The sequence below is a fragment of the Nicotiana attenuata genome, unplaced genomic scaffold (assembly GCF_001879085.1).
Source record: "Nicotiana attenuata strain UT unplaced genomic scaffold, NIATTr2, whole genome shotgun sequence".
NCBI classification, from domain to species: domain Eukaryota; kingdom Viridiplantae; phylum Streptophyta; class Magnoliopsida; order Solanales; family Solanaceae; genus Nicotiana; species Nicotiana attenuata.
The window spans coordinates 270,961-297,559 of NW_017670747.1; the positions used below are offsets into that span (position 1 = coordinate 270,961).

The 26,599-nt window shown below is 33.6% G+C and overlaps 3 protein-coding genes, 1 long non-coding RNA gene and 1 pseudogene across 5 annotated transcripts; 1 reads left to right on the forward strand and 4 right to left on the reverse strand.

Moving 5' to 3' along the window:
- Window positions 1-1,715: 1,715 nt before the first annotated feature.
- Window positions 1,716-4,682, reverse strand: LOC109242951 (annotated as a pseudogene).
- Window positions 4,683-6,142: 1,460 nt separating this feature from the next.
- On the reverse strand, window positions 6,143-9,827 carry LOC109242952 (protein FAR1-RELATED SEQUENCE 1-like). Of its 2 annotated transcripts, XM_019409847.1 has the most exons (5): window positions 9,539-9,827; window positions 6,826-9,008; window positions 6,666-6,752; window positions 6,486-6,560; window positions 6,143-6,384 (listed from the first exon to the last, which is right to left on the reverse strand). In XM_019409847.1, the coding sequence occupies exons 2-4, from the start codon at window positions 7,561-7,563 to the stop codon at window positions 6,525-6,527; spliced, it is 861 nt and encodes a 286-aa protein (XP_019265392.1). In that variant the 5' UTR covers window positions 7,564-9,008; window positions 9,539-9,827; the 3' UTR covers window positions 6,143-6,384; window positions 6,486-6,524. The 2 variants fall into 2 exon arrangements, with proteins under 2 accessions (XP_019265392.1, XP_019265391.1); XM_019409846.1 differs by having other exon boundaries at window positions 6,826-9,827.
- On the reverse strand, window positions 8,406-9,004 carry LOC109242947 (protein FAR1-RELATED SEQUENCE 5-like). Its single transcript, XM_019409843.1, has 2 exons — window positions 8,844-9,004; window positions 8,406-8,760 (listed from the first exon to the last, which is right to left on the reverse strand). The coding sequence occupies exons 1-2, from the start codon at window positions 9,002-9,004 to the stop codon at window positions 8,406-8,408; spliced, it is 516 nt and encodes a 171-aa protein (XP_019265388.1).
- Window positions 9,828-13,770: 3,943 nt separating the features above from the next.
- On the forward strand, window positions 13,771-14,358 carry LOC109242948. Its single transcript, XR_002070467.1, has 2 exons — window positions 13,771-13,927; window positions 14,037-14,358. It is a non-coding gene; the product is annotated as an uncharacterized LOC109242948 (long non-coding RNA).
- A 1,980-nt stretch (window positions 14,359-16,338) lies between these two features.
- Window positions 16,339-19,341, reverse strand: LOC109242954 (fructose-bisphosphate aldolase 6, cytosolic-like). The gene is made up of 3 exons (XM_019409848.1): window positions 19,145-19,341; window positions 17,779-18,006; window positions 16,339-17,430 (listed from the first exon to the last, which is right to left on the reverse strand). Exons 1-3 carry the CDS (start codon window positions 19,170-19,172, stop codon window positions 16,610-16,612), a joined length of 1,077 nt encoding a protein of 358 aa, XP_019265393.1. The 5' UTR covers window positions 19,173-19,341; the 3' UTR covers window positions 16,339-16,609.
- Between the last annotated feature and the right edge of the window lie 7,258 nt (window positions 19,342-26,599).

Sequence of the window (26,599 nt, forward strand, 5' to 3'; positions counted from 1 at the left end):
CACAACAATTAGCAGTTTTAATTATAAAACATAAGTTTAAATAATCTTGAATTGATATATGAGTTAGAATGTCTAACTATTTTTTTGTTACGGAATGCAATGATCTAAAGTCTAAACAACTTGTACAAAATCTATAAATAGGCCATTAAACTGATAATCATATATGAAAAATTATAAACAAAAAACACAAAACTAACAACTTTTCAATTTGTATTGTCATTCAAGAATACATGAACCATAATTACTACTTAACTTCCAAAATACATTAAAAATTTAAAAGGTTTATGTCAAATACAAATAATTTTTGCCTCTAGACACGTTGTTACTGTCGTATTCATACTGATACTCAATTTTTGCTTCTTCCAATGATCAATTGTAGGATACCTACAATAATTAAAAGAAAATAAATTAAAAATTGTTAACGAAATAAAGCTACATACAATAACTAAAACAAAAATTAAGTTGTTATAAAAGATGTGTAGCATAAGAAAATTTTGACAAAAGATCCTAAATCTAAAGTAAATCCTAAACCTAAACAAAGAAAAGACATAACTAAATATATATTTATTGGCAAAAGAATTCTAAACTAAAAGTGAAACTTAAACCTAAATAATAATAAAAACCCGTACGCAACAAAAACGGAAGTAAACAACAATTTTTAGTTTTATTCCATATAGAAAGCCGTATGCAACAAAAACGGAAGTAAACAGCAATTTTTAGTTTTATTCCATAGGGAAAATTTAGAGTTTATAATTACAATTTTATCCAAAATAAAATACACTTACCAAGGATAAAAAAGGCGAACGACATTTCGCTAAGGACCTTCGTACTTTTAATATAGTACTAATCTCTTTGTTCGTTCCTCGCAGGAAATATTTTATATCAAATATTACAAAATGCGTAACAAATTATAAATTTTTACTTACCTAAAAATTCTAATTAACCTTGCTACTTGTTACTGAAAATGTATATAGTTTAATATTCAGTTCCTTAAAACAAACAAAAAATATATGTTATATAATTCGAACAACTCATTAATTGTTATAAAACCAATAAAAGAAGAATAAGAGTATTGCAGAGAAAAGTATAGAGAGAAAATTCTTATTGATTTGGGATCAATTACAATGGAATAGAACCCCTCTATTTATAGGAAAAAAGTGACTTAGCCACCAAGTAGCAACCCTAAGATCTCTCTAAATATAGACATTCACCATAAATAAAAGACTATTTATAACATTAATAAAATTTTGACAACAATATTGGGAAAAAATGAATTAAAGAGATAAGTTAAAAGTATTAAAATCACTTTAAAATCTAACTTATAAAGATATTATTTTGCTTCAGTTTTGTAACTACTCCTAATAAATTTAATTTCAGTATTTTTAAAAATATTTGACTATATAAAATTGATTTAACTTCCACTGAATTGGATTGTATGTACTCTACGTTTACCTAGAGGAAAGTTTAGTATATTTAATCTTAGGTTTCTAATTTCACATAAGTAATTAAGGATAGTTTTTAGTTGATTTAAAGTCGTAAATATTGGATAAACTTTTTATAAGATAATGATCTTATCCAACATGAAATTGTCTTTAGAAGGAACTTAGCTTTGAAAAGACATAAAAATCGATCAACGTAATATATTGTTTTACGAAAACTTTTAATTTAATATATTTTACTATAGTTTCAACATTTAATAAATACCTATTAAAAAGTATAAAGCATATGAGTAAGCATAAGTTTTTCATACAAATTGAACAAAAAATCAAGCATCTAACATGCATATATTGCTATTCATAAAGAATAATGATACTATCCTTTGAACCATATGCATATTGGCGGTGAGTAAAATAGCAGTTCAAAACGAATTAGAATTTTACATTCATGTGTAGTTAATCGAATAAGAAGTTTTGAAATTTACAACTACATCCATTTTTAACTTGGTTTGTTAACAAATATTTTAATCTTTTAAAGGCATAAAAGTCTAGCAATATTACAGGGATATTTTTGTCTCTCAACATTTAGTGTAAATTATTCCTACTTTTATAATAAATATAGATATAGATAGATAGATAGATTAAGTATAAACTTAATAAAGGGCAGCCCGGTGGGGAAAATCATAAGGACATACCATTACATTAGGAACCATGCCTTTCGCCGGGTAGTTGGCGAAATGAGCAAAGGCTAGAGGGTTTCTCCTTTCCAACACTTCACGGGTACCTCCAACATGTGTTTCAACCAATGGCTTGCTGAGCATCCTCTCAACTCCGTCAGAACCTTTTGCATCAGCTTGCATAGTGTGCTTAGGTTCGGCAAGACGAGTCCAATCCCATATTTCACGAGATTCACCACCATTACCCCAGGGCTGTGCATTGATAGCAGTCCCATCAACCGTGTGATCAAATGTGAATATTGGGCATCAATTCTGGGGTACCCAGGAACATAGCGGGAATATGCTGGAGAGTAAACTACTCCAGGATAAAATGCTACGACAGAACCAATATTGGCCTCACCATGTAAGAATAAACCTTTCCCAGCATCCTCATGTGGAATTTGAGACGGTTTGACCTCGAGAGTGTAGCTCATAACATCCTTTAACCTCTGTGCGCTGCAATGCCTTGGTTTCGGGTACAGCTGTGCTGAAATTTTTATTAGTAATCGAAATCCAAGGCGATGCAGCTATGAAGTTACTGCAAAGAACAGATTGAAATATAATTTATGCAAAACCACCATAGAGTCTCATGATCTGTGATTTTATGTTATTGCCTATGTTGCAAAAGCATAAAGTTAACACCATTATAACTGTCCACCAACTTCATTAGGAATCATGTTTTTTAATAAATGATTCGAAGGAAAAATAATAATGAAAATTTGCCCCTCCCAAATGAAATGAAACAGCTTAAGTAACATTTCAACTGGAATATTTAGTCCATTCCTTTAGCAATTTATGTCCAGATCTCAGTAGCCGTATATATTCTAGGTGTTCTAAGCTGAGCGTTAGATGTGGTCTACCTAATACATGTGGAGATGTGCACAAAGAAGAGCATACTGAATAGTTCCCGAAAAGTTTCACTTTTGAGGCATTACCTCCTATTAATGAATCTAGATTTAACTGGGCTATTCCTCCTTCTGTTTGTATAAAAAAGTGCATATCCATCTTAAAATTTCTAGATACTTGATCAACTTCTATATAATTCAGTAATTTTCTAAACCAGAAATCTCAAGTAACTCCGTGATTACCAGCCACATGAGACAACAGGCAGGAGTAATATTTCAGCTTCTACCTCAATAACAAAAATGTCGTCAACAATGGTTGAAGGCTAATGATGTTTAATTTAAGAATGACCGGATAAAGTAGTAGCATTAACGATATTCCCAGATATATCCTGGAAATATAAAGCCAAAGAAGTTGAAGCAAGGTAAAGTAATGTCATGAGTCATGACAAAGAAGAAGCAGGACATCCAATGGTTGCAAACACTGAAGTAGGGTGCCTATCAAAATTCCAAAGAAGTTTCCGCAACACAACAACGCAGAAGTGCACGGAAAATTAAGATTAATATGCCTTACCAGTGTCGACTTGTAGTGGAGAATTCCGACCAACAGCAAACCCAAGCCCACTGCTATCAGGAGAAGAAGTTGTTGTTGTAGCCTGTAGGTGATGTGGCCTGATTGTCTTTGACCTTATGATCAGGGAGTAATATGTCATCCATATACCCGCAAAAGCTTGTGACTTGAGAATGCACATTCTCGTGGACCTGCTTCTGTTGATCAGCTAAGGAGGCCTTGTTAGCCATATTAATAATCTCCTCCGCATCAGCTTCATCAGCATTCCTTCCTAAACGGTTGTAACTGAAAGCAAAGTTTATCATGGCAAGACGAAACTACACTAGTTTCAAGCTTAACTATTCAAAAAGATACATTCAATTATTTCAACACAACCATAAACCAAGAATAAAATATGAAAAATGACACTGTGTATATATATATATATAGCCCCTCTCAAAATAATAGCCGAATAAATGTATATTTTTTGTATATATACATTCTGTATGTTATATATACAAATTTTATATACTTTTTCAGCTACTGAATATATTTTCTGGCGCGGGCTAAAAGTGAAAAGAGCCCAATAAAATATCAACCAATTCATGTCCAAACGCCTACTTAAAAGAAATGCTTATAAAATATATAATTGCACAGCAACTAACCAATTTAACTATTTTCAAATTGTACATCCCCCTCTCCCCTTTGCCTTTCACTTGCAATAAGTAAATAATCTTACCTAGTATAAAGGAAGAGGAGATGCCTTGCCTCTCTAGCTCTGGCGAATGTGGGGCTTTTAGCAAGAATTTCACCGCCTGAAAATTATGTCCCGCAGCAAAAAGAATTCAACTTTGTACAATTAATTGTGTCAATTCCATAAGCAACCCCACATTATAAATGACCTCAAGATGGTCATTGACAAAGAACGAGAGAGCAGAGAAATGAAGAAGAAACAACACAGAAGCAAAGTATAAACATAAATTGTTTTTTTCTGAGGGGGGGACCTCTTGAAATTTGTGGAAGAGGAAAGCCATGGAGAGGTAGCTCGATCGTTGCCTCCTGATGTTCTTGACTGCTGCAGCTCAACTTTGAGGCTTCGTATTTTAGAAAAGATAAGGTCCAAATCCAAAAATGGTCCCTTATGTTTTGGGTAGATCCAAAATAGTCTGTTAAATATATTTGAACAACTATTTGTCCACTTCAAATTTTTAAGAAATTATGATTGTTAGATTTGACGAAAAATATTAAAATAAAATTAATGAGAACTTGTTATAAAACAATAAATGAAGAAGAAGTGTACTGCAGAGAAAAGTAAAGACTAGAGGGAAAGAATTTTTATTTATATTGGATGAACTACAATAGAATAGAACCCTTTATTTATAGGGAGAGGGTGACTTAGCCACCAAGCAATGAACCCTAGAATCTCTCTAAATATACACATTCACTATGAATATAATTCTATTTATAACACTCCCCTGAATGTCTATTCAACAATAATGTGCCTCGTTAAAACCTTAACTAAAATAAAACCCAGTGGAAAAAATATTCTAGAGAAGGAAAAAGAGTACACATATCTAACAATACGCCCTTTTGGTTGCCTCGTTAAAAACCTTGCAAGAAAAACCCAATGTGACAAAACCTTGTAAGAAAAAAAGAGTACTACGCATATTAACTGATGAGAGCATCAATTCATCCTTAAGCATGTATCCGGCTCCCCTCCTGTACATTATCTCTCCATTTTCATAAGTGCATATCTAATTTAATGACATCTATCGTCTTTCAAATCCAAAGGCCAAGATTAACTCAATCCCTAAACTATGGTTAAAACAAAATATTCCTATAATTCAGCCTTTCTTTAAATGTAGAATCCTTTACTTACAGGGATAGTGGGATACGGTACCAGCAAATCAAATCCTTTCATGGATTTTTTAATCTTTTTTCCCCCAAATTCTAAATTCTTTCAAACGACATTTTATTTTCACAGGCATCGTATCTTTTTTTATTTTCACAGGAACAATTTTATTTGTGTTTTCCACCTTTTTGTTTCTTAGAAACCAAATAAATATAATTTTTTGTTTGTAGTACGAAATTGGTTGCATTAATAAAAAAATTGATTGAAGTTAAGGTGAAGAAGAAATAAAAAAACTAACGAAAAGGCAAATTGCTGCTTGAGAAGAGGAAACTTGAATACAAAAATGCTTCGATGAGGTTAAACATTGAATCATATTATATATCTAGATGAAAAAGATAGTTTCTCTATGATTACTTAAAGGAACTAACAACATCAATTAAAAATGGTCAACATAATAACTCATAATAGCAAGCTGGTACTAAAATGTTGCAATGTCATTAGGATCATGACCGGCACTTGGGAGCAGATACCACTAAGTAAGCCTCATCAATATTTTACGAAATATCGAACAGAATTTTCCCTATTTTAGGACCATTCAAAATAAACCTGTATTAGAATCAACAACATAATCAACCAATATCACCAAAACAAATTATAATCCTCATCAACAAAGTATTTCCAACATAATAATACTAACTCCATCTCCAAAAATACGATAAGAAAGTCTAATACGAGTCACAAGTCTATATCAATAAAAGAATATTCATGACAATAAAAATGACTATGGAGCGACTCTAAGCTCCATAGTACTAGACATACAAATTCCAACATATGTGTATTACATGCTTATAGCGTTGATGCAAAAAGCTCAATTCACAGAGGAGAATGCCAGCTTTTCTAAGCTCCTTTAAGCCGTAATATCATGTGCTACCAAACTGCCTTAAGACAACACTTCTTGCGCTTTGTTCGGTTTTTTTTATTGCACAACCTATCAAACAAACCAAGTTATAACGTCAGAAAATAACAATTATAATGCAGCCCACATTTGAATTCTGAGATGATGACAATAATCGCATAAATCATTGTTACCATATGATATTTGATTCTCTGAAGCTGCCACACTCAACATTAAGAATACTTGTTTAAATCATGAAATGAAACATCCTGCAATTAGTAAAAGAGAGAGAAAAAAAGACATATTGGGATGAGTAGCATTACTTATTAGAAAATAAATAAATATGAGAAGCATCATAAGTTTTGCTCACTGACTCTTAAGAGTTGAGTCAAACTTCCATGGGCTGATCCTTGAGACAACTGTGAAGAGCACCATGGAGGAAAACTTCCTTCTGCCAATTCCTATTATTTAACGAATAAAATAAAAATTTATATAACAATAAACAAGAAAAAATAATTAGATTTCGCGAGATACCATAGTCATTGATGCATCTGGACGTGGAAAATGAATCTCCTGAACATAGTCTACTTGCTGATCAGAGCGTTGAGGAGATTTTGAAAATGATGTCTGATTTTTCCTCTTGGCTTTTTCAATAAAACTTTTTGGTCTAGTATTAGAACGACGAGTTGGTTGCTTTCTTTTTAACCCGGTCACCTTCGTGACATTTGTATTATCAACAAATACTGTCTCATTCGGCTCATTTTGAATAACATTGCCTGGAACTGACTTTTGAGATTCCTTTCTCTTTTTTACATCCTTTAACTTTGAAATTATCTCATTCGCATAATTTGCAACCAATTCATATCCTTCGATAGATTCTGAAGCTTCACTGGAAATCTGAACAAAAGTTTGGCAGAGATGTCTATACCTCGAAGTAACTTCAACTTCCGGATCAGTTTCCTTTGCTATCAAACTGACATCCATCTTATTCAAGTTTGTAGCATCTTTTGTCCACCTCTTTAGTATATAGTGTTCAGGAATCATATCCTTTATATTCAGTATGTCCAAGATCTTTAAGGCATGTCTACATAGTATACCCATAAACTCAAACAGTTTGCAGCTGCAAGAAACTTCAGTTAATGTTCTCTTAACAGTTACCACGTGCTCCTTAACACTTCCATGAGTGCTAACATTATATGTACATAATTCTCCTTCATCACTGGAGCTTTTTATATAAATAAGTAAGGACCTTTCCCACTCATTTTGAAACATATCACATATAGTTGGGGTATATACTTCCCTAGCATGAACCAATAAAGGAAATTTAACCTTTAAAATAGATATTCATTGAGTCATATCAAAATTTGATTTATTCTCATTAGCACGCTTATCATCAACTGATCTTTGAAAATGCTTAAAAAATTGTACAATATCTAGATCAGATTTCAAATATCCTCTTAAAGATCCATTAAAACTCTCACTCAATTGTGTGCTGCGCATACCTGCTGAGAATGTATTTCTTCCATATGTCATGGACCATTTCTCCTTTATAGCAAATGTGTTTTTCAACCAACTATTATCCCCAAGGTCATATTTCTCTAGCATTTCCTGCCACGCACATAAAAAATCCTCCTCATACTCATAATGGTAAAGCAATTTGCTAAAATCTCCTGGAAATGATGCATGAGCTCTAAAGACATGATTTAAATGCTTGAATGCATTCTTTTCCAAGTGCGATACACACAGGCGATGATATGTCTGTGGCATTACTAATGAGACAGCAAAAGATATTGCGGGATCTTGATCTGTGATAAATGTCTTTGGTTTCTCTGCAGACATAATCCTAAAGAATGCATTAAAAAGCCACTCAAAAGATTCAGCAGATTCTTCATATAAAAGGGCTGCACCAAATATGACCATTTCCCTATGATTGTTCAAACCAACAAATAATGCCAAGGGTCGGTATTCTTTATTTGTTCTATATGTTCAAAGGACACAATATCTCCATAAATCTTAAAATCCTTTATCATCTTTCCATCAGCCCAGAATATATTAGTTATCAAACCTTCATCATCTAATTGTAAAGAAAATCGAAAAGCAGGATCTTCTAGAGTTCATTTCTCAAAATAATTCACCAAGCTACGAGCCACTCCATGTTTCAAACTATCTGTTCTTTTGTCACGAAGATAATTCTTATGATCTCTCTTAGTGTAGCCTAGAAAAGGTTGTCCTCCAGCTTGACGAGCAGCATAATCAAATGACGCTTTAGGACGTATCCCTGAATCGTCTAATAAGTCAATTTCATATGCTTGAGCCATTTTTATCTTTCTTTGTGATGGCAACAGATGAACTAAAGATGGAGGAACAAGAGGATAGTTATGTTTCTCTTCGAATGAAGTGATGCGAAACCTCCCATTTGATTGACGACTTACAATAACATGAGCCAAGCAACCGGTTCTAGTTTCCTTTCTATGTTTTTGAACAGTAGGATCTCGTTTGTCTTTACCTCTGTAACCTTCTTTAAACATGTTAATTTTCTTGAAGTCACATACCCGTGTACTCTGTTTTTGTTTGCATATTCTTTCCTAACACTAAAACCAATTGCAGCCGCGTATTCATTGTAATAATCATATGCATGCTCATCTGAATCAAATTCCATGCCAAGTTTTATTGGCACGTTACATCCACTTTCAGAGTCACTAGATATCTCCATAAATCTACATTATAAAAGATATGAATATGACAAATAATCTATATTCTTAAATTTTGGAAAAACTTTTAAAAAAAGTCTCAAATAATGAATTACAAGACATGGGGTCATCTGCAATCTTATTCATAAAATTTAGCTTTTTTGAACTTTTTCACTTATAAACTAAGATTGGCGTCTATAAAAGGTTGAATAGAGTCTAATTTTCAAGTGATAAATGTAGAGCAAACTGCTATCATGTTGCCTTTTGTGTTTGAAAGTAGGCATAGCCACTAGGAAGAAATATGTTCTTCTCGATCAGCATTTTGTGAAACAATTTTTAATCTTAATTATTCAACTTGCTATGTGTGTTGTAAGGAATACAATTTCTCACATTGTTAAATATTAATTTCCTACTTTATTCTCAAAAATTTCAGTTGAGACATCTTATCAAACACATCGTAGACATTTTTTAACATAGGCATTTTGACACTACAAAAATCACAAGAGGTTTAATTTAACACTACAGAAATCGGAAGAGGTGTAAGACTGAAGTAGAACCTGTTCTGTTGCTGTCTCTCTTTACCCAGAAAAATATTTTGCTCAACCACTGATTTCGTTTTTCTTCTTGCAATTTTGTGTTGTTGTAGTAGTTTGTAAATGGTTTAATCTTTTGTTTTTCTTCATTCTGGCGCCAAAGAATCATTTCCATTGATAAGAAAATATTTTCCCAATCAAAATGAAATTCCCAGCAAGATTTTCGGATAGTGGATTTCTCTTTCCAATTTTGATACTAACCCAGTAAGAGAATGTAGTTTAATCATGGGTCAGTCTAAATAAATTTTGGCCCTTAGATATGAAAGATGACAGATGTCATTGAATTAGATATGCACTTATGAAAATGGAGAGATAATGTACAGGAGTTGAGCCAAATTCCTTAATCATTTGCATTCCAATTTTGTGAACCATTTTCAAAACATCTTTGTTAGAGATTTGATGAACAAATTAGGCATATTAACTTGAATGAATATATTACACCTTGAAATCATCATTCTTGATAGAGATGTAATGTCTTCATATAATGTCGTGGAATGACTTTTCAATATTTCCATAGAGGTATTGTCGCTATGACGCTATCATGCTTATAGTTATAGCAAGATACATATGTGCACAAATTGCATTTAGGATATGGTACTTCAGGACCAAGAATTGTATATGCTTTAAGCGATTTAAATCCTTCAAGGATTGGCATATAAGTTAAGTCATATAAGTCATATAATAGACTTTAATTATATGCATATCAAGTTTTCATGTCATGCTAGACAAATAAGATATCGAAAACTGATTGCACATATCATTGACTTTATACTTTCAAGTGTTTGAACTGCAGGTACAAAACTACATGTCTTTCATATGAAACCAAATTCTACTTGAATTGTTTCTCCAGACTTAAGATCCTCATATGTATACTTAGCGCTATTATAGATGTCGTCGACAAACATTTTATATCGGTTCCAACCTCCTTATTTTTCATAAAAACATAAAATAGAGATCTCTTCATTCATATATTCAGGTACCTGAATCTCTCATGAGATTTTATGAAGTGTTATGTCATGTGATCTTCTAGATCACTTGCCTCCTTTATTATGATCATTTGCTCATATTCTTTATCAAGAAGTTTATTTGAAATCGATTTGTCTATACGCTTTAAGCGTACCATAGACTTTGTCCTTCTAGAACTTATTCTAATAGGAGCATTTGCATTGAGATATAGTTACTTTCTTTAGGCCAACAAATGCGTCTGGCATGCTTTGCAATATATTGCAAATGAATTATCCTTTTATGAACTTCAAGTTCATATTATCTTATTCGAGGATCTAGATGTACAAATGATAATTCATTCCAATTAACTTTTTTTCAACTGTTTATCATGTCTTCCCCTCATGTTAGAAAAACTTACTTGTTTCCTCAACTCTGAGAATCTATCTTTGTGCGTTATGGTGTTAATCAAAACATACACCGCACATCAATTATAATAAGATGAAATTATTTGGTTCCTGACCCTGAACTACTTGTGAGTGGAGAAAATAATATACTTTGGCGTATAACGTTTATCAAACTGATATAGATAACTTTGTTCTCATAAGCAATTGTTTAGCTATTAAGTAGAGGCACTTAATAAATTATTTTGCTAAACCAATTGTGACGTAAACCAACTTATCAAGATGAACTTCTTGAATAGAAAATCTGGAAATTATGCTCGAAATTAAATTATTGAGCAAGTTACCTCGCAAAACACCATGTTGTGGGTTATTAATAATCGCACATGTAACCATCTCATAGACGCATCTTATGTGGTATACATGGCAGGTGAATGGGCTCATATTCACCTTTGATATTTCCAGCATTCATGGGATTCAATCCCAATTTTAGTTGGTATTTTAATTAATGAGAACATGCAGCATAAGAGAATTCGTAAAGAACTTTCTAGTTCTTTAATATTTACCCATGTGAATTCTCTTTTATTTTTGCACATCATACTTAAATTGATATGGGTAAACCAATTATGCCAACTGAATAAATTATCAATATTGATAAACTTCAAATTTACACCATGACGTGTGCAATTATCAATAAACTCCAAGTTTATTATGATATGAGTTTTTATATTAATAAACTTCTCTTTATTGTGGCATTCTTTTGTTTGTGTAGTACAAACTGGAGAATAAAACGGGTAGCTTTTCACATACATATTACCCCGCTACAAGTTGTAGTAATAGAAGATATTAAATCTTTCCTTTATTTAGAGTCTCAATATAACCAACCGCTTTCGCTATACTTTGGAAACTGAATAAGTTTCTTTGAGACTTACTACAACACAATACCTTATTGGTAATCAATTGTGTTTCTCCAAAATAGTATAATTGACTTTTGCAGAGTTCTCAATTAATTTTGTACTATCACATATTAATCAACATCCATATGGTGAATATCTCTTTTAAGGAGAAAGTTATACAATTATGGTCATGGTCAAAATTATATGCGAGATATGTTTCTTGCATTATTGTTGTCCTTTAATAATCACATTGCCAAAATATTTTGGCGTACAATAGGTACGTGACCAATGACCATTCATGCCATGATAATGACATTGATTTCTTATATCATCTCAAACCTCCTTCTAGAGGTGAGTGTGGTATATTCACTACCACTGTAGCACATTCATATTCTTCCAAGAATGAATATGTATTCATAAATAAGATGTTTTCACATTCACATCATGAATGGACCATAGTCATCTGTATGTGCTTTACGAAATCTTATGTCAAATCGATAACAAACATTAACTTCACAGAGTGAAGGCTTATTTTGAGAATCCTTATTATTCTCATTATCACAATGATAACGATTATAATTTCGTCTATTGCCACTTCCACATCCATTGATACGTTCACGGTAATAATTTTATCTTCTTTCAGACTTATCACACATTGCTATCACATTCTCTTAAGGAAATGAGAATGGAGCAAATTCAATGGGACGGGTTTCCACTTCTTATGCTCATAATCATACATGAATTTGATCATGGCAAGACATAGAAATTTTATCACTTTAAGTGGTTATAATTTGTTACAAACTTTATTAGAGCTATAATCAAAATTTATTGTCATTGCTTGTATTTAAAATCAAATTATAGAATGTCAAGAATTTAAAAGAGAAAATAAAGTAAAATACTTACCTTAAATCCAGAATTTAATCATGAAGGAAGTTCATAGAACAATTGACAATCATTATGCTCAATCTCAAAGTTTCTACTCAATTAGTTAGATTCTCGTGCTGATAACGTGTTATGAAAATAATAAAAGAACAAGAACAATATTGCAGAGAAAGAGGGAGAGGGAATTGTTATTGATTTGGATGAATTACAATAGAATAGAACCCTCTATTTATAGGGAGAGGGTGACTTAGCCACGAAGCAATGAACCCTAGAATCTCTCTAAATATAGACATTCACCATAAATACTATTCTATTTATAACAGAACTCATATTTAGAGGTATAGCTTTTGTCATTTTGCTACTCCCTCTATCTCAATTTATCTATCATGTTTCCAAAAATAATTGTCTCAAATTATTTGTCATTTAAGAAGTCCAAGACTAAATTAATTATTTTTCCGAGGGTATATTGAAGATAGCCTCTTTACCTGCTCAGGGTAGAGGTAAGGTCTACGCACACACTACCCTTCCCACACCCCACTTGTGGATTATACTGAATTTGTTATATTTGTTGTTGTTGCTGTAAGACTAAATTAATTATTATTTTTCTATTTTAATTGTTCTTAAAGACTATAAACACCTCAATGTAAATATCAAATGAAGTAAGATTATATCTTAAAACATAAATAAAGGTAAAACAGTAAAAAATCTCTCGTAATTAATATTTTTAAGGAACGTGTAAAAGACAACCACGACAGACAGAAGGAGTATATTGATTTATTTTTTGTGTCTGATGCATTTTTTCTGGACACTATTCTTGTCTATTTCTAATATTTTGTTTGATTTATTGTAAAATTTTGGGATTTGACAAGATTTTCTTAGTGTTTTCAATTATTATTTTTACCGTTCTCGTTAAATCTGACATAAATTTTATTAAATGTACAAATATCAAAAGTACTCATTTTTTAAAGGTAAATATTTCTCAAAATCATATTTAAGAAATTATTTTTAACTTAATTTTGTCATTTTCTCTAAAAATCACAATCGGTATTGTGATTAAATACCAAAAAGAATAACACTGGGCCTTGTATAAACGGGCTTTATTCCAAGCCCAAACCGGCCCTGGTGGTACGGACTCGCACAGTGACACTGCTCCCAATCTTCCACCGATTGGTACTTCGTTCGACGGGTAGCGATGGTGATGACCAACTTCAATGGTACTGGTGTAGGTTTCGGTACGATAAATCTTCACTCGCCGATTGACTTTAGTTCTTGTCTTTCTTTATTTTTATATAATTTCATGTACTGATGCAAAAAATAACAAAAATCGGATATTGTGTTTAGGTGCTGGCATTGGTTGCGGTTTTGGAGTAGGATGGGGTTTCGGAGGTTTGCTTCTTTCCAATTTCTTACTTAACAGTTTTATTGTGTTTGTATCAGCTAAAATTTTCACTTAATACAAATCAAATGGTCCAGCTCGGACACAGGGAAATATGTGTAGTATATTAGGAGCTTAGTGGGGTTGAGGTATTTTTTTTTTTTTTTTTTTTTTTGTGTCTCTTATATTGATTCTCAATTGCTTTGATGACTTCTTATAATTAGCAGTGAGACACTGATGAAACTATGGTATTTCAATGTTAGTTGAGTGGAAAAGCTTTCATCTTTATTACATGCCTGTGAATTGGGGTAGTATGGATTACACGACTCGTCAGCCATGAAAATATGGTATTGCAGAAAGGACAGTAGTTAATATCTTAATCGATATTCTTTGGCATCAGTTTGGTAAATTTTGAACATAGATTGAAGGACTATACATGAAAATATATGATTAGTTAGTCATGCATCCAAGTGCATGATTTCTCTAGTTTATATAGCACTAAGGTGTTTGGTAGAATTTCATACATGTAGAATTCAGTTGTCGAAGACGATGAACGTATATTCAAGAAAATCTGTAGAACACTACTTAATATATGTAGAACGTGGTCGTTGTTGCTGGAAATGCATATAAGACTTTTTGAGGATAGTATCTGCTGTGTTGTTTCTTATTAATAAGTGAAAAAAATATTTGTAAGAATAGTTAACGCTAAGATAGTGATGGTAGTTAGAAAAAGGGGGTATCCCCTCCATAGACGACGACAACAACAACTATGCCTTATTCCTAAACAAGTCGGGGTTGGCGATATGAATCTTCATTCCTTTCAATTAGCTCAATCATGTCGCCATCATTACAAAGACACATACCTATAAATTATAATGTATTGAGCTAATAAAGTCTATTGTCCTATCTACCTCGTATGCATTTTCAGGTCACACCAGAGAGCTAACAAGCTCAAATACATTATTTCAGAATATGTAGAGCAGTTGGCTTTTCCCACAATGCATATATGGTTCCTTTCTTTCCACAAAAACCAACAGATATATATGCTGGAATTGTCTTCCTCGGCTCTTACTTTCCTTAACAGTTAGTGGCATCGTCTGGTTTATCCCAAACATGTTCCAAAACAAGCCCCTAAGTTGTTCAGCAACAGAACAGTGCAAAAACAGGTGGCTGCTGTCTTTAACCTTTTTTAAGAGGAACAAACCAAAAGGAAAGATCAGTACTTTTTGGCATCTGCTTGGAAGAGAACACGTTAAAGCTTCTATCCTCATAGAGAAGGTTGTTTCATGGTAGGAGCTATATCAATTGTGCATTTAGGAAGTTATGAAATCTATAGATTTACCTATTGAAGGCAGTGATAGCTAAGGAATAAATGGACCTGAGGAGACTTCTGAAGCATGTTTTTTGTGAACTATGCCAACTTAGAAGCTGCTACTGTTTCAGTTAAGCTGAGGCTAAGGCAAGGAACATCTAGACAAGTCTCTGCTCTAAGCCTTTAGACATGTGATCTCCAGTATCCCTTGCTATAGATGAACCCCACCCTCCTCTCTTGCTTTCGCTAGAGCTTAAGTGCATGGATAGATGTAGCAGTAAAAAAAAAACATGTTAGTTGACTAAGATGTCAGGTATCTATTATTTTAGCACCATGTGAGTGGTAGACTTGGGAAGCAAGCCTTCCCAGAGATACCTAACTTTCGCTGTTGGTGCCAGTCTAGAGCATGGAAGACTGGTAGTTGGCATGATCTGGCGCGATTTGCTGGGACAACCTTTGTCTTCTTTGTTGATTTTGAGAGATTGGCTGTGCCATCTCGGCACCATTCAGATTTCTTACTCCCAGCTTGGTTATTCAGCACGTATTACTTCTTCACTAAAATACTTGTCTGCTTAACATCACACTTTTACATCTCTCTATTCACATTTCTCGGTTTCTTTTTCCTTGCCCCCTTGTGTCTGTTTGTTCACATGTAAAATGATAAAGGCGGCATACAATAGACCCTTGTGGTCCGGCCCTTCACTAAGCTCCCGCAATGCGCGGGATCCGGGGAAGAACCGGACCACAAGGGTCTATTGTACGCAACCTCACCCTGTATTTCTGCAAGAGGTTGTTTCCACGGCTTGAACCCGTTGCAGAAAAAACAAAAGCCATTAATACATCAAAATAATACCATTTCATACTACTTTCATCAACCTAAGCTGCGTCTGTATCTAAATTGTAGAGCATTTATGACATAAATTATTTGAAAATAGGGTGCCATTAAGCTCAAGACATGCAAAACTGAAGTCTAATTATAAAACCCAATCAACAGGGCAAATATCCAATAGCAGAACCTAGATTAACATAATAAAAAGACCCCTTTAACGTCACAAAGCCGACATTTCTCAAGCTTTTGTTAAACAAATCCGCTCACATACCTCAGAAGGAGAGATGAGAAAAAAGCCTAGCATACTATGACCAGTAAAAAACATACTCCTAGTAAACCATCCTGCAACCTCGTCGTCAAAACAAAAACCAAAATGAGGGCAGAAAACGGAAACTGTCCTAATACTTGTAGTCCTTGACGTGAAGGCTCTCGGAAGCACCCTCGCTCAAGTTGGAACTACCAACATACTTTCCAAGGGTAGCCTCGGAGTTGGCCTTGCACCTTGTGAGGAATGCAGCACGGGCCTTCTCAACATTTTCCACCTTTCCACCCCAGGCTTTGAGAGTGCTCTGCTGAAGAGCACGTCCGAAGGAGAATGAGAGAGTCCAGGGCCTCTTGCTCTGTAGCTTGTTCATGGCATTGAGGTTGCGGGTAGCCTCTTCCTCACTCTGACCACCAGACAAGAAAACCACAGCAGGGACAGCAGCTGGCATTGTTCGCTGCAAGGCACGTACAGTGTACTCTGCAATCACTTCTGGTGCAACTTTAGGGGATTCAGATCCAGGAGTGACCATGTTGGGCTTCAACAATGTACCCTCGAGGAGGACATGGTGGTCATTGAGAGCCTTGTAGCAAGCAGCAAGAACACGCTCTGTGACATCAGCACATTTGTTTATGTCATGGCCTCCGTCAACAAGGATTTCAGGTTCAACAATGGGGACAAGACCGTTCTGCTGGCAGATGATTGCATATCTGGCAAGGCCATTGGCATTGTCATTGATAGCAAGCTGAGAAGGCTCGTTGGCACCAATCATGAGCACTGCACGCCATTTAGCAAACCTAGCACCAGCAGCATAGTACTTTTGGCAGCGCTCGGCAAGGCCATCCAAACCCTGAGTAGTCGTCTCACCATCGGTTCCAGGAAGCTCTACAGTACCCTTGTCGACTTTAATTCCAGGAAGAACCCCACCCTCCTTTAAGACATCAACAAAAGGCTTGCCTGCAGATATGAGTAAAAACTGTCAGAATATCATACATATAAAGTACCCAAGTGCAATTATCAGGTAAGCAATATTATTAATCTATTCTTCACACACGAAAATACACAAACAATCCATATGATCGAGAAGTTTTATTTTGTGTCTCATACAACTGACACTAGTTGTATGAGGCTCCTTTTTGTCTCACAAATTTACGGACCCCAATCTTACACTTCTGGGTCCACAGAAATTTGGGTCCACAAATTTGTGAGATAAAAAGGAGCCTCATACAACTAGTGTCAGTTGTATGAGATACAACTAGTGTCAGTTGTATGAGACACAAAATAAAATTTTCCATATGAACCTACCAGATGCAGTCTTCTGATAAAGGGTTTCCTCAAACAAGATGACTCCGCTAAGGTACTGAAGAGCACCAGGTGTGAGGAAGAGCAGCTCCCGGAGAGCCCTCCGGTTTTCCTCAACATTCTCAACATTAATACTTGATAGACGTTTGCCAATCGTGCCAGTAGACTCGTCAGCAGCAAGGATACCCTTACCAGGAGTGGCTATGTATGCAGCATTTGCGATGAGCTCATCTGCATCGATTCCAACATGCGTTGTATGTTAGTAACAAGTAACAACACAAGGTAACTGAAGTTCATAGAAAATTAAAGCATCAACATAAAAGGTAGTCACATTGACACTAACAGACCGGTTAACAAATATAACACCAACTAGCAGGACACGACATTCAGAATTTAAACATTCAATAGTTCCAATCAAGTAATTTAGATAATAACATAGAGCGAAAATATCTAAGCAGCTGGGAAGCACAGATATGTGAAAGCTGTGTGAGCTGCAGATAAATCAAATAGCAGAGATCAAAGATTGGAGGGAATCAGGGGAACACACAAAAAAGAAACCTAATCAAGGCCTTTAACTTTGATTTCACAGTTCCCCTTCGACAAGTCATAAGAGCTAGAAACAATTCTACATCAAAATGGAACTTTTTTCGCTACAAATTGTACACAATAGACAAAGAATCATTCAACAAAAAGAATTTTTAAAAAGGAGAACATATTGAATCTTTAATGAGAATATGCATTTGAAGAAATAGTCAAAATCTTCAGAACAGCATATCAGAAAGAGTAATAAAACTAGCACAATCATTTGAAAAGAACATTAACAATCATTAGCTATTTGGCAAATACAGAACACTTCCAAATTAACAAGTAAAAGTTGAGACACATAATGCTCATGATGTCTCGTCTTATCGGGAAGTTAGCCTATTAATCATAAAAACGTTTTCAACACATGGAAATTTTATTTTACAAAATTAAGAATTGAATGTCCTAATGCATGCAGAAAATTAAATTAATCATTCTAGTTGAAACAACAGAGTAGTGAAAATAGTATCAACACTCTCACACGGGAGATCCAGCATTTGACTTTGCTAATGAAGAGATAGACAACTAGATCAAACTTCAAAAGAACATAACAAACCAAACGTAAAAAAAGAGCACAACTTTTAACAGCAACCCCTAAGATCGGAACAAGATATGTAACAACAAAATAAAATTAGACCTTACAGACCAACAAAAAGAGAGACAGATCAAAAAAATTAAAGATCTATCAACAGAGACAGATTTTGGATCAAACAAAGCAAGATTCCAATTACGATCAGACAACCAGATGTTAATTTAATTAAGAAAGAGAGCAGAGCAAAAATTTTACCGGCGTATTTTCCCTTGTAGCAAGACATGGTTATTTGCTTGGCCGAAGAGTGAAGAAAAGAGATGGAGAAGTTTGGTACACAGAGATAGATGGGAAATTAGGTTTAATATAATGTGAACATCGATGTTATCGCTAAATTGCGACCCCTTCTGCACGAAACTGGCGGCTTCGACTTCTTTACCCTCTAGACTTGTCCTGTTGTCCTTATACTAGACTATATAGGTCTTTAACGGGTGGGTCAGACCGGTCTGGGTTGAGAAAAGAAGGTGATCGGCCGGTTTTCAATTCGAGCCGGTTACCAATTTTTTCAAACCGAGCTTGACGGGTCCGGATTCATCCGGTAAAATATAAACTAGAAGGGTTTACGGGTCCAAAGGGCCGGGCTAGTGTTATTTTTTTTTTTTTGTATTTTGTATTTTGTATAACTATTATAATTTATATTAATATAAAGTAAAATATAAATAAAACAACAATCTTATATAAAGAGTGTTTGAATAAAATGATGCAAAGGCTTTAAAACCCTTATATTTGAAATTTGAATATTTCGTTAAGAATTTAAGATAATAGAATATAATGAAGATGGAAAAAAATTGCACTTATAATTTGCAAGTTCTTTTTTTGTTTCAAACTTACAAATTAAAATTTACATTTAACAACTAAATTAACAAAAAAAGAGTAAAACTAAATTTTCATTGCATAATAATACTTCAAATTAATCTAACAAACTGAAACATTAAGCATAAATACGTCTAATTATTTTAAAATAACACAAATTATCTCAAATCAACTTAAATATGAATTTCTGGAGGACGCTCAAGACAACTCTATGGCTCATTAAATAGCTTGTGCCCACCCACTTTAAATGAAGATTTAAGACTAGACCACAGTTCTTGCACTTTACTTTGTGAACTTCTTCATTTTCTTCTACCACCTCAAAGTGTTCCCAAACATATGAGCGCACTCTAGAAGTACGGGGCATGACTTAACTTGAATTGAGAATTTGAGTTTGAGAAATGAGAGATGAGTGAAGAAATGAAGAAGGGGGGGGGGGGGGGTGTATTTATAGTTTTTCAAAGGGTTAGATTCGTAATTACTAAAAGTGTTATTTTTTTAAAAAAATATTGCCCAAAAAAGGGCTATTCTTGCGATCAACCCGTTGGGCAACGGCCAAATTTGAAGATGATCGTTGCCAACGGTCATATGACATTAAAAAAAAATATAGCCGTTGAATCGGTCCGGGCCGGTTAATCGGTGCAACAGTATTGTTCGTTGACCGGATTTGATCGGTCCAGTTAACCGTTTTTTTTTAAACGGACCAACCGCCCTAACTACCGGTCCGAGCCGGTCTGGAAACGGGTCAGCCCGCCCCGTTAAACAGGCTTATATTAGACTCATATAAAATTTAGAATTATATTTATTCTGGATCGTTCCATTTGTGAGTAAGTTATACTTAAATTATACTCTTTCCGTTCATTTTTACTTGGCATTTATACTTAAAATAGATTTTCATTTTTACTTGTCACTTTATGCATATCAAGAGAAGACAACTTTTTTTCATGTTATACGCAGAATATTTATTACTTATTTCAAATTATTTTCTCAAATCCAATAAAATATGCATCAATTAATGTGGATATCACGGTAAATTAAAGATTTTATTTATTATTTTTTAAGGGGTATGAAAAATCAAAACGTGTCAAGTAAAAATGAACGGGGGAGTAATAATATGATGATAATCCGAGATACAAAATATCAATTGTCGTAAAAAAAATTTGTCATACCTAAGGCTAGTTTTATTGCCCCTTGGAAATTCAAGCTCAATTCAAATATTTAAAGCTGACCTTACATATTTTAAAGGCAAGTTAAACTCCAAATTTCAAACCAGGTAAAGATTAACTAAAATTAGTAATCAAAATTGTGTCAATATATAGTTAGACCTCTTTATAACAACATTCTTATATAATAACATTTCTCTTTGAAAGCCAAATTTTTCCGGTATCATGTTATATTACAGTCTCTCTATAACAGTATCTTTATATAACAACACTTATCTATAAAAGCCAAATTTTTCCTGAACCAAATCTCATGTTATATTATAATATGTATTTTCTATAACAACAATTCGCTATAACATCCAAAAATATCCGGAACAAACGAGGCTGTTATAGAGAGGTTTGATTGTATAATATATATTTTCTACAACAGCAATTCGCAATAACATTCAAAAATATTCGGAACAAACGAGGCTGTTAATAGAGAAGTTTGACTGTAGTTCAAGATGCTTGTGAGTTGTGATTGTTACATGCTTTTAGGAACAGTTTAGAAGTGAAGAAACAACATATTTTTCATCCCCCTAAATATTTTTGAAAAATCAAAATATAGCACCCAATAGTGACTTGTGACAAAGGGGAGATCTTATAGAGTACTATAGAAATAATTTATTTTATGGCGATCCTTGTATACAAATTTGGCACCAACCTACCCTTCACATACAGGGTTAGCGTTTCTCATATAGATTCTCAATTAAATTTGCACTTGAATTGCAACCTAATTTATAGGCACGTGAATTAATTTTATCCAAAAATATAAAATAAATAAGAACAGAAATAAGATTATTAAGATAACTTGAAAAAATCAAGCTGACTGTGGACTTAGCTTCTCAGTTCTCATGAAGCAACAATAAGAACAATATGTAAAGCCGAAAGAAAGAGAGTTGTTAATAGAATAAAAGTAGATTTTCGTGTCCTACAATGAGTATGATTTTTTCTATTTATAGCTCAATTCAGGGAGACAAGATCCTCAAATCAAGCTCTTCTTTAATATGAATAAAATCCTTCTTGATGGCTGAATAACGGTTGAGAATTAATGAAAAGACCTCTTTGTAACGGTTGCTCATTGAATGCAGTATTTCCCAACCGATGTCTTCCTTTCAAATTTTCGTCCTCGATTTTGTTATTCATATCTTACTTTTCTTTAATTCCAACGTGTTAATTCGTCAAGCATCCACCTGTCGTTTGAATTTTACCCCATACATCGGAGTAAAGTTGTAAAAAAGGCGACAGAAGAAATGCGAACCAAAACTAGGAAAAATAGGCCATGAAGAGTTAAAATTATGAGCACATTAAAGAAAACTTATGATATGTACGTCGCATGAAGCCATTCCTTAGACTTAGTTTTTTTCCCTGGAACCATTTCTACGTCCATTCAATTAAAAAATTATAGTATATATTTATAAAAGGGAAATTACCAGCTATGTCCATTTATAAATAGCTCATTATAAAAATTGGCCAATTGATAAAATATTACTAATATTAGCCAAATTTAGCCAATTAGCTATTTGTAGCAAAAAAATATCAAAATTTTGCTTTGTTTTGAGTGGGTGTTATTAGAATAGATTGGGCACAACTTAAGGAGCTTGAATCTCAGTTTTGGGATGATTTGGTGCAGCTTTGAGGTGGTTTGAATTGAAAATTCGATAAAATTGAACATGAAAAAAATGATATGTGTATCACACTGTGTATCATTTGTGTATCACATATGTATCATATTTGTATCTATTGTGTATCACATGTATATCCATGTATAGCAGTGCGTGAAATACATGCGTGATACATGTTTGATACATGTATCGCAGAAGACTTTTTTGAACTCGATTTAATTAGGAATTTTGATACAAAACCAGTCCAAATCACCTCCAATCTTCCTCAAATTTTGTATATTGACTTATCTATATATTTTCAATGAATTTCAACCATACCCATTGAAAAAGTTCCTTTTTTATTTAGATTTTTGGAATATTATATATATTTTTTGTATTTCATCACCTTATTTGCTACCTCATCCATAAAATTTCCTTTCCGTCTTGTATCTAGTGTTGCAAATCACGCTTAAAAATTTAGAATGTGATTTTTGCATGTGATTCTTTGAGAGAAAGAACCCTATTATTTGATCTTTCAATTTTTGTTGGCTAGTTTTGGTAAGTCTATGATTAATGGCTAGAGATTGGTAAGTTGAGATTTTATTTGGGACATTTGTGTAAGTTCCCTATTTTTTTTCAGTTTTGTAGCACTCAGATCTTAGCTCTTCTCAAATCCAAGTAACACTTAGTCCAACTCCTGCTTTGGGCTGGGCTACGTATTGGGTAGATCTTCAACGATCAGACTGTGGGGGAAGTGCACTATTACCCTATTTTAAGGGCACTGTTTAAGCTATACCCAGTTTTTAAACATTATTGAACCGGTACCCAATCCGTCATAAGTGATCAATTGGACAATAATACCCTTTAAAAGACATGAATATTTACCTAATACTAAGATCAACCAAAACAAGAAAGAAGAGCTATCCAACAGCTCTAGTCAACCAAAACATAAATAAGAGTTGGCATAACCAAATTTTTAAATATACCCTTGAATTAAATATACCGGAAAAGAGAAGGAAATCTAAATTTGATGAAAAACAAAACAAAAATGACATACAGCGAGGAGAGAAAAAGATAAAAAGAAAAACTTTAGATATATTGCTATGAACTTCAGTGTTAGAGTATGAATTTTAGATATTTTTTTTATAAACTTCAGTTGTTGAGATAAGAACTTCAGGCATTTTGATATGTACTTCAGATATTTTCTATGAACTTCAGTTATTTTGCTACAAACTTCAGATATTTTGTCATAAACTTCAGACATTTGGATATGAACTTCAGATATTTGGCTAAGATCGTCAAACATATGGGGTATATACTTCAGATAGTAAAGTATAAACTTCAGACATTTGAGTTTGAAGTTAGGAGCTGCTATTGGGGAACTTCAGATGCCCAAGTTTTAAGTTGTTTTTAATAATTCCGGTCCACTGAGTGTGCAGGCAGAAGAGAAAGGCAGCACTACCAATAAAACCATGTTTTACAACCCAAAAACACGAGTCAAACAGTCAAATTCATGAAATTTAAAACTAGTATTATGTTAAAGGAAATGACACTAATTAAATTAGTGGATCCAAATCACTGACTGAAAAACTAAACTACCAAAAAGTGGACATGGATCTATTTGCTAAGGATTATTATGTGAAATCCTACGATTTTGTGGACAAAACGCTGCCTTACAGTAAGATAAAGGAAAAAGGGGAGAGAAAATAAAAGGAAGTGGAATCTAGAAGGTTTTGAAAACTGAGGTGTGATCTCTGGACAGGGGCGACGAGGGTGGTGGAAGATCAGGGCGATGGAGGGCGTTTCAGCGCTATATTTTGGTGATATCTTTTAGGGTATAGATATTCCAGATCTTTGATGACGGAGGACAAAGTAGTACTTCTGATTTATTTTAAGATAAAAATAGGTATAGATGCAAAAACTTTTGAGGAATGGGTACAGCTTAAATACCACTGCACAAAGTGGCTCTCCCGTACAATTTTTACTCAGACTGTTGGCTGCTAAATAAGTTGATTTCATGGGCTTTCAAGATGAAAATATTGCCTAATAGCCTGTTCGACCAAGTTTTTCCAAGTGAAAAGCATTTTTTTTTTTCAAAAATAAAAAATATTCTTTTTCCAAGGTTGAAGAGTTTGGCCAAGCTTTTAGAGGAAATAAAGTGTTTTTGAGTAGAAGCAGAAACAACTTTGGAGAAGCAGAAAAAGTAGCTTCTCTCCAAAAGTACTTTTTTGAAATGCACTTTTGAGAAAAATACACTTAGAAGCGGTTTTTAAAAGCTTGGTCAAACACTAATTGCTGCTCAGAAGTGTTTTTCAAATAAATTAACCAAACACAAACTACATCTCACCAAAAGTACTTTGGAAAAAGTGTTTTTTGAGAAAAAAGCACTTCTGAAAATAATTTAATTTTTGCAGCTTGGACAAACAGGCTATTAGACTTGAAATTGGATTGGACGAATGGATTTAGATATTATTTGGACACAAGGTAAAAAAATAGTTATATGAGGTTGCTGGCTGCTAAAGTACTAATCATGTAAACAAAAATGGAACAATTATGTAAGAGCACAAAAGAAAAAAAGTTTATTGTTTTCTCAAATAAGTTGATATTTGCAGCTTGGCCGAACAGGCTATTAGACTTGCAATTGGATTGGACGAATGGATTTAGATATTATTTTGACACAAGGTAAAAAAAAATAGTTATATAAGGTTGTTGGCTGCTAAAGTGCTAATCATGTAAATAAATATGGAACAATTATGTGAGAGCACAAAAGATAAAAAGTTCATTGTTGAGAGTGGTAAAAAAAATAGTTATATGAGGTTGCTCGCTGCTAAAGTGCTAATCATGTAAACAAATATGGAACAATAATGTAAGAGCACAAAAGAAAAAAAGTTTATTGTCTTCTCAAAATAAGTTGATTTTTGCAGCTTGGCCAAACAGGCTATTAGACTTGCAATTGGGTTGGAAGAATGGATTTAGATATTATTTTGAAACAAGGTAAAAAAAAAATAGTTATATGAGGTTGTTGGCTCCTAAAGTGCTAATCATGTAAACAAATATGGAACAATTATGTAAGAGCACAAAAGATAAAAAGTGTTATGAAACAATAAAAGAAGAAGAAGAGTATTGCAGAGAAAAGTAGAGAGAGAGAATTCTTATTGATTTGGGATGAATTACAATGGAATAGAACCCTCTATTTATAGGGAGAGGATGACTTAGCCACTAAGTAATAAACCCTAGAATCTCTCTAAATATAGACATTCACCATAAATAAAATTCTATTTATAACACTCCCCCTTGAATGTCTATTCAACAGATAATGTGCCTCGTTAAAACCTTAACTAAAATAAAACCCAATGGGAAAAAAAATTCTAGAGAAGGAAAAAGAGTACACATATCGAACAATACGCCCTTTGGTTGCCTCGTTAAAAACCTTGCAAGAAAAACCCAGTGGGACAAAACCTTGTAAGGGAAAAAGAATGCAACGCGCATTAACTCCCCCTGATGAGATCATCAATTCACATCCTTGAGCCTTCGCATTCCAATCTCGTGCACCATCTTCAAGAGATCTTTGGTAGAAATTTGATGAACAAATCAGGCATATTAACTTGAATGAATATATTGCACCTTGAAATCATCATTCTTGATAGATATATAATGTCTTCATATAATGTCGTGGAATGGCTCTTCAATATCTCCAAAGAGATTCTCGCTATCATATTATCATGCTTATAATTATAGCAAGATACATATATGCACAAATTGCACTGAGGATGTAGTACTTCATGACCATGAATTCTATATGCTTTAAGCAATTTAAATCCTCCATGGATTGTCATACAAGTTAAGTCATATAAGCCATATAATAGACTTTAGATGCATATCAAGTTTTCATGTCATGCTAGACATATAAGATATCGAAACTGATTGCACGTACCATTGACTTTACACTTTCAAGTGTTTGAACTACATGTTCAAAACTATATGTCTTTCATGTGAAACCAAATTCTACTTGAATTGTTTCTCTAGACTTAAGATGC

Excerpts from the sequence above, each read along its gene's own strand:
- LOC109242947 (XM_019409843.1), bottom strand. The coding sequence starts at position 9,004 with ATGGAGATATCTAGTGACTCTGAAAGTGGATGTAACGTGCCAATAAAA. Across the intron at positions 8,761-8,843 it reads AACAAAAACAGAGTACACGG|AAAGGAAACTAGAACCGGTT; the intron begins GTATGTGACTTC and ends TCAAAAACATAG.
- LOC109242952 (XM_019409847.1), bottom strand. The coding sequence starts at position 7,563 with ATGTTTCAAAATGAGTGGGAAAGGTCCTTACTTATTTATATAAAAAGC. Across the intron at positions 6,753-6,825 it reads CAGATGCATCAATGACTATG|GAATTGGCAGAAGGAAGTTT; the intron begins GTATCTCGCGAA and ends GTTAAATAATAG. Across the intron at positions 6,561-6,665 it reads GTTTGACTCAACTCTTAAGA|GATGTTTCATTTCATGATTT; the intron begins GTCAGTGAGCAA and ends TACTAATTGCAG.
- LOC109242954 (XM_019409848.1), bottom strand. The coding sequence starts at position 19,172 with ATGTCTTGCTACAAGGGAAAATACGCCG. Across the intron at positions 18,007-19,144 it reads CTACAAGGGAAAATACGCCG|ATGAGCTCATCGCAAATGCT; the intron begins GTAAAATTTTTG and ends GAATCGATGCAG. Across the intron at positions 17,431-17,778 it reads TTATCAGAAGACTGCATCTG|GCAAGCCTTTTGTTGATGTC; the intron begins GTAGGTTCATAT and ends TCATATCTGCAG.